We start from the raw sequence: 15,399 nt of genomic DNA on the forward strand, positions 1-15,399 counted from the left end.
CTCCGTCTAATGTTCAAGGCGAAATCTGGGGACTCCGTTCAACGCATCCAGAACGAAAAATATGCGGAAACACATCTAGGTTCAAGATGCCTTCTTGTTCCTCCTTCTAGATTTCGCCTTCTCGGCCTCTTTGCCCTTCTTGATCGAGCCGACCAAAGCCTCGATATCCGTGACCTTCTCGGCGTTTTGCCTCCCTTCTTCCTTCCTCTTCCTGTTTCTTCTTCTGCAGAACTCTCACAGCCGCCATTTCCGCTTCAGTCTTCTCAATCAGCTTGTCGGTCGACTCCCACAGCTTCTTGGCAATCGCCTCATCCTTGACGTCCTTCCTTGCGAAGTCGACTTCCATGCATTCCTTGATCAGCTTGCCACCGTAGCCACGACCCAGACTGGGCTCCATGGCAGCGTAGAGGATAGCCTGGGCGCCCCTCTCGGAGTCCTTTATGAATAGCCATTGCAGAGGGTAGGTAGCCAGAAAAATCGCGAGACCCCAGAAGGTTCCTCGCGTGATCCACCGCAGGAAGCCCGGCGACCGGGAAAGACCGGGGTCCACGAAAGTCACTCGCGCATTCATGGGCAGTCCATCCGGGCGCTTATAGGCATCCAGGTGCTTCTGGTAGGATTGCCCGAACACCATGAGCGCCAGCTTGCTGCGCGCATACGCTTTGCCCGGTGTCCACTTCTTCTCATCAAGCTCCTCGCCGAGGAAGGGCGACGAGATGTAGGAGGCGCACGTAGGGAGGATGACGCGGACGTCGCGGTCGATGGGCTGCGCGCGCACGGCGGGGCTGAGAATGCCGAGCAGGTGGAAGTTGGCGACGTAGTTGACCATCCACGTCTCCTCGAGGCCCAGTTCCGTCTCTTTTCGCTTGCAGCCCGGGGGCGTCAGTGTCGCGGCGCACAGGATGATCTGGTCCAGACGGCGGGGCGGGGCGTTGTCGACCCATTTCGTGGCGAATTTTCGGACGCTGTAGAGGTCGGTGAGGTCGACTTGCTCGGCGTAGATCATCTCGTTGCCGGTCTGTTTGCGTAGCTCGCCAATATAGTCGGCCAGGAATGTGTCGGACGGCGGAAGGCGGGTTAGAAGGACAATCTGGGCTCCTCGTTCGGCCAGTCTTCTCGTCACTGCAGCTCCTATTCCGGATGTTCCGCCCGTAATCATGACGACTTTTCCGTGCATCTTGCCTTCGATTGGGTTCGTTCTGCCATCGCTATACGTTTTGATCAAGTATATGACCGCCACGACCAGTATAACCGTGGCCAGAAACCAGGGGTCTGGTAGCCAAGATGGGTAGCCATCGTGAAAGAGATATCCGAGGAGTTCAAGCATTGCGACTGTAGCTCACTCGTAAAAAGGTATTTGGGGTGAGTGAGGATCGTAGGATTACCGTGCCATCTCAAGCGCAGGGTTTTAGTTGGTCAATGGACATAAAAACAGCGAATGTGTATTCGTCGTCGCTGGTGACAGATTGTTGATATCTGGCAATCTCATAAGGCCAGAAGCTACATAACAGGTAGGTTTTGGTCGGTTACAGGGGGGGGTCCCACACAAGCTCATCGGATGTGTCAGCTGCAGCACGCTAATAATAGGTTTCTCCAGGGCCTTACAGCTGAGGGACATTGATTAGAAACGGTTCAGCTCAACCTCCAACCTCGAGGCTCAAGCTTGTTGCCTGCAAACATCGTGACTCAGCTACTACATTCGTTTCGACCCACTGCTGCCTCCAGCTTTTTTCTACCGTATCGTCTTTCGAGAGCGCCCAGATATTTCCAAGCGGAGAGCCCAGCGGGTTTAGACGACAAGTGCAAGGCCGAAGGAGTTCAGGACAATCACTGTCGAGGGTGAACTGATTCAGATGGCTTCTAAGGATGCAGCAGATGTGAGATATGACGACGACGACGACGACTATGATGTTCGGCTTGAGCATAAGAAGCCTTTCAGTGCAGGGCTCAGGCGCAAGCTCATCCAATTTGTTCCGGCGTCATCTGAAGAAACCACATCCACGGAACAAAACAGGACGACCAGCACACCTGCAAAATCCATAGAAGACATTTACCTGAACATAGTCATGCCGCCACGAGATACGGCCTCTGCCCCTCCAGAGAGCCCAGTATCATACAGGATATGTGAGTTGTGCCAGTTGCCGCTTGATGGAGGCGCAACTGCCAGCCACGAAGCATCAATAGCACACCAAGTCTGTCTGGAACATTCTCACCCGCCTCGGCTCTCGACAGGTCACGCATGGGTTTAGCTGTCCTTAAGTCACAGGGATGGGATCCTGATGCGAGAAAGGGGCTTGGCGCTTCGCAGCAAGGCGTACAATACCCGATCAAAGCGAAGCAAAAAAGAGACATGTTGGGCATTGGTGTGCAAGTGCCCAAGGACTTGGAGAAGTGGAAGAAGGAGAAGCCCCAGAAGCTGGATGCGGGCAAGGTTCGCAAAAAGGCCGCCGAAGACAAGAAGCGAAGGGAAAGGCTTCAACGACAGTTCTACGGTAATCCGGACATTGAGAAGTATTTGGGTTGAAATCAGCGTTCTTCAGGACAATGGAATTAGAGCAGAATTTTAAAGCATGATATCCAATAGAGAATGTCAAATTTCATATGCAATGTGAGATATACACAGCTCGCGCTTGACATAGACCGCACACTCTTCGAACCTACGTTTTCCAGTTGAATCGCTTACTACTAACGTATCCTACAAGCGAATATCCTATATAAGCGAATGTCTCATTCTTTTACACCCCTTCTGATAAAATATAAGTTAATTTTACCACAACGCATTTAATATATTAAAATTAATCGGAATCCTCATCTTTAAATACTTCTATATTATTCTAATAAGTGCGCGTATTATACCCGGGCTCTCCGTAAATTCTACAGCGCTATAAACGTGTCTTAAACGTCCTCGTATAACTACTCCTCCGACGCGATTCGTTTTATAACTATCCATTAACGTCCCTTTAAAACTGCAGGTCTTCTCTAGCTTATATACGAAATAATTTTTTATTTTATAGCCGTTTCTTTTTCGTACGGCGGCGCCGGCTAAATATCTTATTTATCTTTTAAAATATCGCGTTCTCACTTTTTAAAAGAGTAACTCGGTATATAATATACGTTATAACTTTTACGATTTAATTAAAACTAATTAAAATAAATATTAAAAAGCTATTTTAATATTATATAATATAGTTTTAAACGTATTCGGTTTAAAATTAAACTTTAATCGAGTTATTTAAAATTTTTAATTCTTAAAAAATAAGTAGGCCGGAAAACGTCCCCGGAGGTATTAAAATATATAGCTTTATATCTAATTATAAAATAATATATTCCGGATTATACGAGACGAGTCCTATTTTTTAAAAGCTTTTTTATATATTCGAAACGGTAAAAATCGCCTGGAACGCTTTTAAAAACGCTAGTAGGAAGTCCTCTTTTAAGATGTAAGTAATATACGCCCGTATAAAATATTTAAATTTTTTTTCGTACGCCTTTTTTAATATATAAAAATAGCTAATATTAAAAGGTTAAAACTTATATAATAAATAAGAAAATATATAAAGTATAATAATCGAGTTCTTTTTATAATAAAGCTCGAAAGTTATTAAATAATAACTTTTATAGCCGTTTAAAACTAAGAGGCGATAATAACCCTTCGTATAAAACTTAATATATTAATTAAAATATTAAATCTAGTCTTCGCCTTTTTTATTCGTAGTTTAGCTATTTTTAATAACTGCGATCACCTAGTCCTTTAATAATAGGCTGTTTTCGTACTAAGAAAAAAGGTACGTTTTCTTAATAAAGATAATATACGGAGGGATGGCGTAACCGTATAATCCGACGCCTTGAATAATTATAACCTATTCTCGATTCTTTTATTATATTACTTTAAGCTTTCCGCGTTAATTAAAGGTGGTTACGATTATTTTAAACGAGATTTAATTTATAAGAAAGCTAGTTTCGTTAAAGTTATAAATATCCTCTTTTTAAATCTCGTATTTATAAATTATATTTCGTATAAGGGTAAACTACGCGTAATACGCGTCGGGATCTTTATAAAGGACTTTTTAATAATCGATTTTTTAATTAAAACGCGTCTAGAGGTCTAGTTATTATTATATAAATTTAAAGGCTTAATTAACGCCGACGCGTCTCGCGTCGCGTAAATTAAATAATTAATTCGCTATATCTTTTATACTACTTAGTCGAGGAAAAAATAATCGCGTATTTAAATTAATAATATATCGAATAATCGTATTTTTTTCGAAATTTAAAAACTTTTAAAAATTCGTAAATATTTCGCGTTATATAAGTTAATTATTTCGTTTATATTATAAAAATTTTAATAAAATATAATAAATTAATATAGCCTTTTATATACTTAAAATTAAGTCTTCTTAAAGCGCTTAAAACGCTAGAATTATATTACTCTCTTTTTAAAGTTATAGCATTTTCGGACGTAAAAGAATATTAAAAAAAGTTGAGGCTATAAGGAAATTTGTGAAAGTGGGACATTCGCTTGTGGGATACGTTATTCGTTCTTAAACCATGAGAAATGATTCCAGTTATATATGAATAATACCCGTATATATGAATGTCGAACAATCTTTAGACATCTCGAAGGCCAGCAGTAAAGAAACGTATTTATTCGATAGTCATGGCTGAATAATGTACTTGGTGTTGGGTATTTGGTATTCATCTTGAGGAGCGCGAGCTGGATAAAACACATTTTACTCGGTTCCGTTACGAAACACAAGTTTATTGCAGGCCGGATTCCCTCGTCTATCTGCAAACCCCTGGGTCCGTAGCAAAAAGGCCAACCTTGGATTCTGGCATAAGCCGCAAAATGGTAGAATAGCCGCCGGACTGTTCGTTGATCGTGAACTGTTGACAATGAGTGGTGGAAACCTGCCAAAAGAGTAATCCCGGACAATGCCTACGGAGAGATCTGAGGCAACTTGAGACGACATAGACAGATAGTGGGTCGTCTCATGTTCTGCAGAATCCACTCCTCAGCTCCGGCCGTTTGGCTGGCCACTATGGATGAACGGAGTAACGGTAGGATTACCACTGATCGCCCAATATTTTATTGATACTCTGCTGATCATATCGTTGCCAGGCTATATATATACACAATGACCATCCCAAATCCAATACTTATAGTATTGATGACCTTACCCCGAGAAAAAGATATTATTCTTATTCTAGATAACAGCAACCTCGGCAATACGAACCATGTCAGTATCTCCGGTGGAGATAGAGCCGGTATCTTGGAGCCGCCTTGTCATCAGTTTCGACCAACAGAATTCATGGGTTCCCTGGGCGCTGGGGATGGCTATGTGCATATTCGCAAGGTTGGCTACGTGAAGAACTGCCCTGCAAACATGTAGAAATCCGGTAAGAACCATCCACCCCTACCATAGGACTCGGTAAATGAGCCCGATTTTGCCATGGTGTCGGGATCTGCACCGGGGTTATAGGCACTACTGCATATCAGGAGGACCCCCCAAAAGCCGTGACAGTCTGTTTTGATAGGTTGAAAGGATTGCCAACTGGGTTTCAGCTAGTTTAAACGATCCAGACTTGACATATTGGATCCATGTCATCCAGGGTGAACATCGTGACAGCTTCACGTCCTGCATGGCGACTACAACGAGGACTCTTGGCATGTCGCTTGTCCACCCAAATGGAGACATTATAGACGCTTCGTCTTCTGCTCTTCGGGTATAAGAAGCCCCGAGTAGACGACATTGTTGTTTACTCTGATTCTGCTTGCTCATCCACACAATCCAGCTCGGTCCGGTCTTTCGCTTCTTCTACCAACCTTTACATTCACTTCTTCACCGGACTATTCCAACTACGTCTTTCTTTAAGAGCTGTGCTCCGTTTCTAAGACCTTCTACATACCCATATACAAGATGCAGACCTTCAACGCCATCCTCTCCGTCCTGGCCCTGGCCACTTGCGTCAGCGCCCACGGCCGCCTCATCACCCCTCCAGGTCTCCCCAACAGCGGCCCTCTGCAGGACATCCGCGTCACCGCCAACAGCTGCGGCCAGGGCGTGACCGTCGGCGGCAACGCCGTGGCGACCTTCAAGGCCGGCGCGACCCAGGAGATCACCTGGACCGTGGACAACGGCGACGGCGCCGGCCCCTTCGGCGTCTTCTTCGACCCCACCGGCAAGGGCACCAGCTTCAGCGTCAAGGCCGACATGGTCAAGAACATGGAGGGCCAGAACGGCGGCGTCGCCAACAGCTTTCCCCGCGGAAACCATATCCTCAGCTTCAAGGTGCCCGCTACCAAGTGCAACAAGTGCGTCATGCAGGTCCGACAGGTCCTCACCGGCAAGGATGGATTCGGATCCTGCGCGGTCGTCAGCATCCGGTAAAGCAGTGGGTGGATATGTGTTTGCCGAAACACGATAGCTTTGGATTATTTGCCAACCTGATGGCTGCGGAAAGGAATGAGGGGCTTCAATATCCCTACAATCAGGCTCGTACATACCGATCAACTTCTATATGCTATAAGGAAGGATAATAATTTACCAATATAATTTGTACATCAATTACTGCCCCTCGAACGTTATCGCTTCTCACCACATCCCCATATCACTTTCTACTCATGCTTTCTCGAGATGATGCCAGAAAACCGTTGTATCCCTTTGATAGAACAGCCAATATTTCAAATCTCAACTATGAGCAACTAACCACCGTTCAATCCTACTTACTAAAGGCAGGTCCACTGAGAGGTGGCTTCGAATGAACCACTTGGCCCTTTGGGTTCAGCCTCAACCCGGCTCATATTAGCCATGTTTACTTGGGCCAGTCATAACAGCATGTGACAGCATGAGTCTAGTGTAGCCTTATGAATGGGAAACCTTCGTCTAGCACTTCTTATATATAAACCATTACACCCATGCCCCCTCTGATGTTTGTACTCCTCATCATATCCATCTACGTGATCCATTACAGAGCCTATTTCAGTTATACCACGATACAGCAACGATGATGAACGAAATCCGCCAACTCTTCTCTTATATTGCATTCTTCCTGCTCTGCGGGGCTTTCAACCTGATCATCGCTATCTTCTTCCGGGAAATATTCTACCTGTTTAAGCCCCTATTCGGTTACTAGAGTCCACCCTCGAACTCTGTAACCAGCAGCAACCCATCTCCCCTCTCTCGCCGCTTTAAACCACTACAAGACCCAACCGACACTCAGTCGCTGAGTCGTGGGCAAAGATGGCACAAATACCTGAGTTCTACCGAGCAATTTATCGTCGGCAGAGCGCCAAGATATGCTATAAGCTCAGGCGTGCCTTCTACAAGGCCTGTCCGCCAGCTCGCTGGTTCTTCTTCCACGCCAAGTGGGAGACCTACAGAGTAGTCCGGTACTTTGAGCTCGTGGGCCAGGGAACACGACTATGCGGCGCACCCCTCTTACTTTGCGCATACTGGCCTGTCTGCTGGCACCCATTCGAGTTCCAAAAGGTAGGTAGATCTTCTGTTCAATTCATCCCCGCTTGGGCTCAGCAGCAGCAGCAGGAGTGGACTGACAGGTATTATCAATCGCACCAAAGCTCGAAACGCGGCAAATTTTACAGCGCCTACCACAATGCGAATCGGTATCTGTTGCCTTTCAGACGATAGTGCGATGATTCAATGAACAAGAGGCGAATGCTGGCCGGCGACCCTTTTCGTATATGCACTTGCCAAGCAATGAATATTGTATACCCGTCACGCCAAGATCGGCCGGATCAACGAATGGATGTCTTCAGGGAGCGTGTGAGTCGCAAGGACCGAAAAAGGGGTGAAAGACCCTGAGGCTGTGGGCGCACCCACATGGCGTACCCAAGCATGTATGTAATGGGGTGCGCAAATGTGCAGTAGGATGTGCACCTTTCTCGTCACCTTAAGGGATGCAAATGACTGCAGGTGGCCTGTAATAAGTTCGTTGGAGGATGATCTATCTTATTTTAAAGGTTACTTGGGTTACCTAATACTACTGCTGCTTACACCGCAAGGATTTGATAGATCAGAACAAGTTCCACAATTGAATGGAGATATGTCTCATCGACCCCTACTTGGTGTTTTGCTACCTACGTACTACCGGTAACCGCTAAGAGCTGTGACCAGAACAGAACCTTTGGATGGAAGGTAGGTATTCTACTGCGCTTGGAGCAGGTTAGCAGGCTCTTATGGTGAGAGCTGCTTCTCTCTCTATCTTCAAAATTGCAGTGTTTCGGGTTTATGTTGATTGCTACAATACAATTCGAAGTGGTCCGAATTCGATATCACCCATCAAAGCTTCAAGAGCCCCTGGATGTTTAGCCACAGCAGCTTACCACTAGCTCGTAGGACCCGTGCGGCTCTTGATTGGCCTGACTAGCGTGGCTAGCTTGAGTGGGTGGAGGGCCTAACCTGGTCCTACACGCCCAAAGCCAAAGAACGGTCGCATCGCATTGAGTCGTCTGGTCGTCTCGTTTTGGGCACTGAAACCCCGCCGAGGGTCAAGCAAAGCATTGATTCCCTTTGAAAGAGAAGCGTCCCGCTCTTTGCTGGGGAGCGAGCACGAACTTCTGTTCTGTTCTTGGAAGCGCTGCATCGTCACCTGATTGTTTCTTGACTGCCGACCGACTCTACTGTGACTTACCGACTGCCTGCATTGCTGTACCTGCGGAAAAAGGAACGCACTATTTCTAGTGGCTCTTGAGCCTGCGACCTCAACAAACACATTACCTACCGCACTCTTGATTCAATTCAAAGCTCGACCTGCTGGACAGACGTCATTGGCCTTGCAACAAGATAATACAAGCTGACCGCATTCCCCTCCACGACGCCGAATTCCCAGGGACCTAGCACATTCCGCGGTCAGACCTAATTAGCTACCAGGCCCGATATACCAAGTTGCTGCTCGGCGCAGACATCGCAATAATTCTACGAGGCCTCACCTTTTTGCACTTTCGGGACAACTCGAGCTTCTTGCCCAGGAGTCGCCCAAGAACCAGGGGCTGGCAATAGCCAAGATGGGGGTCTCCGTGATGCACGAACAGCGGGAGAGTAAGCCACAAGCCTTTGTTCTCTTGAAGCTTTCGTCTTCGTCGACTTCTGGAGTTGGTTGGGACCTCGTTTACTGACAAACGATGTTTCTGTCCTGCAGTCATAATAGATACGATCAAGAACATCACCCAAAACGACGTAAGCCATTGTTCCGAAACATCACGTACCACTGCCCAACTGACATGAGGCCGTGAATCAGTGGAAGGTCCTGGTTATCGACGAGCATTCGAAAAAGATTCTGGATAGCGTGGTGAAGGAAGATGATATACTCAGCCAGAATATCGCAAGTATGCAAGGCCAGCACGTCGAAGTGAGAGGCATCTTTGGCTGAACTGCGTTATGACAGATATCGAGCGCATCGAGGAGCGCAGGGAAAGAAACCCGACTATGGATGCCATCTACATCCTTACACCGGAACAATATATTGTCGATTGCTTGATGGCTGACCTGGAGCAAAGGCGCTACCAGAAAAGCTTCCTCGTCTGGACTGGTGTGCTCGATCCGCAGCTACGGAAGCGGATAAATGGCTCGCCTATGGCCCAACAGCAGATAGGGGGGGTTCGAGACACTGTCGATAGACTTCTTCCCTCGCGAGTCGCATCTCGTTACATTCAAGGACCCCTGGAGCTTCCCGGTTCTGTATCACCCAGCTTGCAATGGCCTAGTAGCTAAACATATGCGAGAACTGGCCCAGAAGGTTCGTTGAAACTTGCAAGCATTTGTCGCATACATCCCGGCTAACTAGTTCGTAAGATCGCAGGCGTCTGTATAACACTTGGCGAGTACCCCAAGGTCAGATACTACCGACCGAGAGCCCCCTTGCACGAAGCAAGTGTTCTCAGTGCTCATTTGGCTCGGTTCGTTTCCGACGAGCTTGACGAGTACGCGCAATGGAACCCCAACTTCCCACCGCCGAGTTCACGACCCCAGGGTATTTTGCTGGTGACCGACAGGTCCATGGATATCATGGCTCCCTTGGTCCATGAGTTCACGTATCAGGCCATGGCCCATGACCTGTTACCGATCAAAGAAGGCGATAAAACAACTTTCCACATGACGGTAAATGAGGGGGCGCCAGATGCTGAGGAGAAGGACATGGAACTCAGCGATAAGGACAAGGTCTGGGTGGACAACCGTCACAGGCACATGAAAGACACCATCGATAAGTTGATGAGTGATTTCCAGAAGTTCCTTGACCAAAATGCCAGCTTTACGGACGCGGAAGCGGACAGCACCAACCTAAACACCATCAAGGATATGTTGGCGGGCCTACCACAATTCCAGGAGATGAAAGAGATCTATTCGCTTCATCTTACCATGGCACAGGAGTGTATGAATATCTTTGCGAGCCGAAAACTTCCCGACATTGCTTCCTCGGAGCAAACCATGGCCACGGGTCTTGATGAGGACTACCGCAAGCCGAAGGAGGTTTTGCAAGCTGTTGTGCGTTTACTTGACGATGATGCAATCACGTCGTCAGATCGACTGCGGCTCGTCATCATGTATGCTCTCTATCGCGATGGTGTGATATTAGAGGACATCAAGCGACTTCTTGCGCACGCATCCCTGCCTCCACAAGACACCGAAGTTGTGGCAAATCTGGAGCTCCTCGGAGCCCGTACCACGATCGCGTTAAAAGACCCGAAGCGTGATACCACGCCTCTATTCCCCATCGACGTTAAGAGCATGGTCCCTAACGAGGAATACGCGCTTTCGCGTTTCCAACCTGTCCTCAAGCCGCTTCTCGAAAACCTATGCAGGGGTGCCTTGGATCAAACAGCGTTTCCTTATGTGAAGCCTCCTCTGGATCCCAATGAAGATATGATTGTCGGTCAAGGCTCGTTGCGCGCTGCGAAACCTAGCTGGGCAGGCGCAGGTCGACGAGTACCCGAGAACCGACAACGCATCATTGTTTTCATGGCAGGCGGCGCTACGTTTTCCGAGAGCCGCATTTGCTTTGAGGTCGGCAATTCACTTAATCGCGATGTGATCCTGACGACCAGCCATATGCTGACGCCTCAGCTGTTCATTCGCCAAGTTGGCGACCTCAGTGTCGACAAGCGGCGTCTTGATCTTCCCATGGACCGCCCTCCAAGGCGTGCACCTGCACATCTCTTTGAGAGGCCCCCTCCGCCCCAAATGGCCGCACCTCCACCTCCCGGGGCACCAGGAAGAGCACCAGGGAGGGGGACAAGGCTTACCTGGCCGCAGACCCATGCCACCCGGCGCTGGTGGTGGTTTACCAGGTGCGCCCCGTGCTCCGGCACCACCTACCCAAGCTATGGCTAGCATGAATCTTGGACCAGCCGCGCCAGGCCGGTCATCTCCTGACAATGGAAGCCCTACACCACCTCCCAGCAGTGACAAACCACATAAAATGGAGAAAAGAGAAGAAGAAACGCAACCTATTCGGTATGAAGAAGAGCCATTGATTGCTAAGCGTTGTGGAATTTGGCAGTCATCAGTAATCAGGTGCTCAGAACCCCCGATGGATACTTGAAAGAGATACAAAGGTCTACCACAATGAGACCCCAATGGAATTCACCGATTCAAACCTTCGATTGTTGAGCAGCACGGCGCGGCCTAGCAAAGATAAGAACCGAGAAGCGGACGGCCTTATCACCAAATGAGTGCTGCTGTACTCACCAATATTACGATCACACTCCAGGATAGGATCACAACGCAAGCGTTTCACTGGACGTGCTCACTTGGATGACTTGAAACATCTTTAGATAAGGGGAAGCAACATGAGAAGGAGATGGCTGGAAGTCATATGCGCAATAGGGCCAGTCGGCATTCTAGGCACCGCACCGGGCAGCTTCTCGGGATAAGCAAGGGACAGATCCAAGAAAGGGGGGATTAGCCGAAACTCGATAGATACTTAATTCACATCAAACAATATCCGCGGCCTTATCAGCAATGTTCTAAGTTCTGGGAATATGGGGCATATTGTAATAAGAGTATGGGCTGCCTCCTTGAGGTTGGTCTTTGATATCTTATTGGTACGGTACGAACATGGGTTAAGCTCAGTCTCGTGTCGAGACTTCTATCCCATTTGATCACCCCTGACAATTATACTTTCCGAGCCACGCGATAGAAACTTCGCTTGCATTGAGATGCCCACCATGGCCCGTAATACGTCGTGCCGAAGAATGGGACGAACCTTTGGTTCTTTAGAATTGAGACCGGAAACTCTCCATACTTGTTCTGTTGGATATCCTGTACTCCTCCACGTGTAGAGTATGAACAGATGATTTGTCTGCAGCCATGGAACCCGCAGTACCAATGAAGAAATATCGTTACATAGTATCTACCCCACTGCAATTACCATTGCCAAGGTGCTGAGGATATCATGCCCTTGTTGTAGTGAATACTATCACATACTAGCCATCATTTCTTGACCCATTGTGAATCGTGATCATCGCTCCAGACGATGATAAGCTTTCGCAAGCCAACGCATGTAGGGATGCAAATGGTTAATAAGGTCTTACTAAAGTTGATGCGCCCAGGTCGTAGAGAGTGACAGGAACGAATTATGAAAAGTTGCCACACTTGTCTGCAAATGGGACTGACTCGTGAGCATGGTTGGCTCATCATAGATGTGATCTTCTCGGTGTGTTGGGTAGTACTGCCATCTGACCTACCGGGTCACACCAACCCAAAACTCCACGCCATGAATATCGTGACGGGGAAGTTAGCGGGCTTCCCTCTTGATCAAGTACAGTTGTTGTTGTTGTTGTGATGCTGCCTCGACGCGGCGTTTTCGACTTTCATGGCCCTCCGCCTGCTCTCCAGAGAATAGGGGCCGAACCGGATGCTATTGCAGGGCCCCTTGGCGAGGCAATGGTCTTCGATCGTGATCTTTCGCACTACGATGCACCGGAACCAGTTGCGGCGAGGATGGTTAGCGTAGCCGTGGCGATCATCGCGGCCAGTCTATGCTTGGCATTCTTCAGTCAGTCTCATCCGCCAAAGAAGAGCTGTGTCCAGTATACTTAAGTATACTATATACTTACTCTATGACATTATGCATCTGACCACTCGAGGAGTACAGTGATGCGGTATATCGCCGTTCGAGATTTTCGAAAGCTGCCCTATATCGTGTGGCGTACGTTTACGAGTCCCGACTCCGTCCTCTCTTCTCGTTGTTTTGTGTAACCCTACACGGGCCTTCATCATGATCTTTGAAGTCTGAGTATTGATACTCCAATCTCACAGTGGTGCTTGCCATCTACGGCGATTCCTTTATATTCATACTTGGGTCTACCATGTTGCAGTTCAGCATTCCTCTCGGTACACACATCACGGCCTGCAGGATTGCTACCATCATATGCATCTGTTTCTACGTATCCACGAAGGTAAGGCACAGGAGTGAGTCTTCTGAAGTCCACAGGCTGTCTTTCGTTGCAACCGCTAACGATTTCTACTGTTTCCAGATGGTAAGTGAGGATGAGAGACGTTACCATACATAAATGGCCAAGAGGGGGGAGTAGGCCATGCTCACTCATTTCACATTTCTAGCTGATGTACCTGTTCTTGGTCGACCGATCAGTCAGTTCCTCCCTCCCCTCTCGTATATATATTGAGTATTGCTTACCTGCCCACCACATTTCGGCTCATAGCACATAGTCAGGGGCAAGGTGAAGGGTCGCTTCAAGTCCCGACTCTACGCTTTCAATGCGTTCTTCCTCATAGGTAAGCATTCTGCTTCGGCCGCCGCTCCTTTAGTTACTGAATTATTTGAAGAATGCGCTCACACTTGCATCTCGGAGAACAGGAGGTTATGTCGTAGTCGCCACTATGTTCCTCGTATAGTATGGACGCTCGCACTCCTCCCTCATGGCTTGCTGCTCATCAAGATCTCTACTAACGAGTTTCGAAGCCGAAAAAACTTTCTCGAGAATGGGGCCTGCGTAATCGGGATTCATAAGGGCGCTGTTTACCCAGCTATCATCCTCGACATCATCATCAATGTGAGTTTCATAGCGAGGGGTGCGTGTGCGTGTGATTCCAGATACTTTGAAGCTTATGAACATCGAAAAGCAACGTCGGCTTACTTGGGTGATAGTTCTACCTGACGAGCACATTTCTTGTCCCAATAATGAGTTGAGATACCCCCCTCTTCCGTCAAGACTGTCTGTCCCGGCATGGTCAAACTCACGGTATTCTCCAGAATCCATTTCCTTTAAGATCAAGTGGACCGATGGGATGATAGGCCTCGAGAGCACGAGCCTGGGTAGCCAAGAGATCAATGTTCGACTGAAGAGGCTGGCTGTAAGATCATTGTTCGGGTCCGTCTTCACCCTGATCAGTACATCGACGTACGTATTTCCCCCTCCGGTCTGGGCGAGTTTTCCAGGGCATTACCTGATATAAGCGACCTCCTGTGTACAGGAATCTTATAGCACTGATGGTACTTGAAGGAGAGCCTGCGTGGCTGTGCCTGCTCTCCTGCAAGGCTGATGGTAAGCTTACCACGACAAGGTTTTTCAAAACGATTCCTTCGTAGCCTCATCCCTCCCTTAACGTGACAATATCTATGGCTCTCACCTACTGCTGTAACCTGGTGGGTGATAGATTGACAATAGGAATACACTAGTGCTGATCTGCTCGGTGGTTCTATACTGGATCACTACCATCGACGACGACTTGCCGAGGGACACGGCCGCGTCTGGGGCGACTACGCCCCCACCACTATCATGAGCCAAATGGTGTCCTCCCCCGGAGGCGGCGGAGGGAGAGAAGCCAGCAGGCGAGCCAGCATACCTCCAATCGTAATCATACCACCCACACCGCAGTTACCCGACAGTGAAAGGTTTAGATGGGGGAGCTTGGATATCACACCGACGCCTTTGCCTACCGCATATCATGGGGGTCTTGCCCAGGGATCCCCCGAACGAAGATAAGGGCAAAGGGGCTGTAGCGGAGAAGCAATCTGGCATGTATATATCTTATATAAACCAAAGTTGCAATTAGAATGGTGTTGAGATCAAGGCGTATATATTCCCCCGTGCCAGCGAATCATGGGCCGTTACCTATGTCAACTGTCAACTTGGGCGGGCCCCATTGGTACTTAGAACAGTGGCTGATGGATATAAAACCAACGATTGGTTCCTGGTGCTGCATCCCATGATCTGATAGCCCGCGGCCGCAGAAACGGTCGCCGTGCGATCTCCTGCGCTCCTCTTCAACTCCCCTTTCCCGTTCCCGCTTTTACCGCCCGGCTGCCGCGCATTGCATCGCATTGCACAGATGGTGTAGTGGTACAGACCCAGGCAACGGTAATAATAAGAAAGGAACGAGGTACGGCATGCCATGAGGCCGACATCAGTGGCGATGG

General features: G+C 48.2%; 5 protein-coding genes across 5 annotated transcripts; 4 read left to right on the forward strand and 1 right to left on the reverse strand.

Moving 5' to 3' along the window:
• Positions 1 to 81: 81 nt before the first annotated feature.
• On the reverse strand, positions 82 to 1,177 carry PG994_000493 (uncharacterized protein; the record flags this gene model as incomplete). The annotated part of the gene is made up of 2 exons (XM_066851902.1): positions 82 to 207; positions 239 to 1,177. 2 exons carry the CDS (start codon positions 1,175 to 1,177, stop codon positions 82 to 84), a joined length of 1,065 nt encoding a protein of 354 aa, XP_066722534.1.
• Positions 1,178 to 1,853: 676 nt separating this feature from the next.
• Positions 1,854 to 2,524, forward strand: PG994_000494 (uncharacterized protein; the record flags this gene model as incomplete). The annotated part of the gene is made up of 2 exons (XM_066851903.1): positions 1,854 to 2,124; positions 2,250 to 2,524. The coding sequence occupies 2 exons, from the start codon at positions 1,854 to 1,856 to the stop codon at positions 2,522 to 2,524; spliced, it is 546 nt and encodes a 181-aa protein (XP_066722535.1).
• Positions 2,525 to 5,918: 3,394 nt separating this feature from the next.
• PG994_000495 (uncharacterized protein) lies at positions 5,919 to 6,389 on the forward strand (the record flags this gene model as incomplete). The annotated part of the gene is made up of 1 exon (XM_066851904.1): positions 5,919 to 6,389. The coding sequence occupies one exon, from the start codon at positions 5,919 to 5,921 to the stop codon at positions 6,387 to 6,389; it is 471 nt and encodes a 156-aa protein (XP_066722536.1).
• Positions 6,390 to 9,025: 2,636 nt separating this feature from the next.
• Positions 9,026 to 11,348, forward strand: PG994_000496 (uncharacterized protein; the record flags this gene model as incomplete). Its single annotated transcript, XM_066851905.1, has 6 exons — positions 9,026 to 9,059; positions 9,169 to 9,197; positions 9,259 to 9,346; positions 9,406 to 9,549; positions 9,638 to 9,756; positions 9,813 to 11,348. The coding sequence occupies 6 exons, from the start codon at positions 9,026 to 9,028 to the stop codon at positions 11,346 to 11,348; spliced, it is 1,950 nt and encodes a 649-aa protein (XP_066722537.1).
• Positions 11,349 to 12,800: 1,452 nt separating this feature from the next.
• Positions 12,801 to 14,965, forward strand: PG994_000497 (uncharacterized protein; the record flags this gene model as incomplete). The annotated part of the gene is made up of 5 exons (XM_066851906.1): positions 12,801 to 13,014; positions 13,278 to 13,352; positions 13,689 to 13,754; positions 13,875 to 14,032; positions 14,648 to 14,965. 5 exons carry the CDS (start codon positions 12,801 to 12,803, stop codon positions 14,963 to 14,965), a joined length of 831 nt encoding a protein of 276 aa, XP_066722538.1.
• Positions 14,966 to 15,399: the final 434 nt, after the last annotated feature.

This window comes from Apiospora phragmitis (assembly GCF_038363925.1).
Source record: "Apiospora phragmitis strain CBS 135458 chromosome Unknown utg000001l:1.0-2902119.0:1.0-2906034.0, whole genome shotgun sequence".
In the NCBI taxonomy this organism is placed as follows: Eukaryota; Fungi; Ascomycota; class Sordariomycetes; order Amphisphaeriales; family Apiosporaceae; genus Apiospora; species Apiospora phragmitis.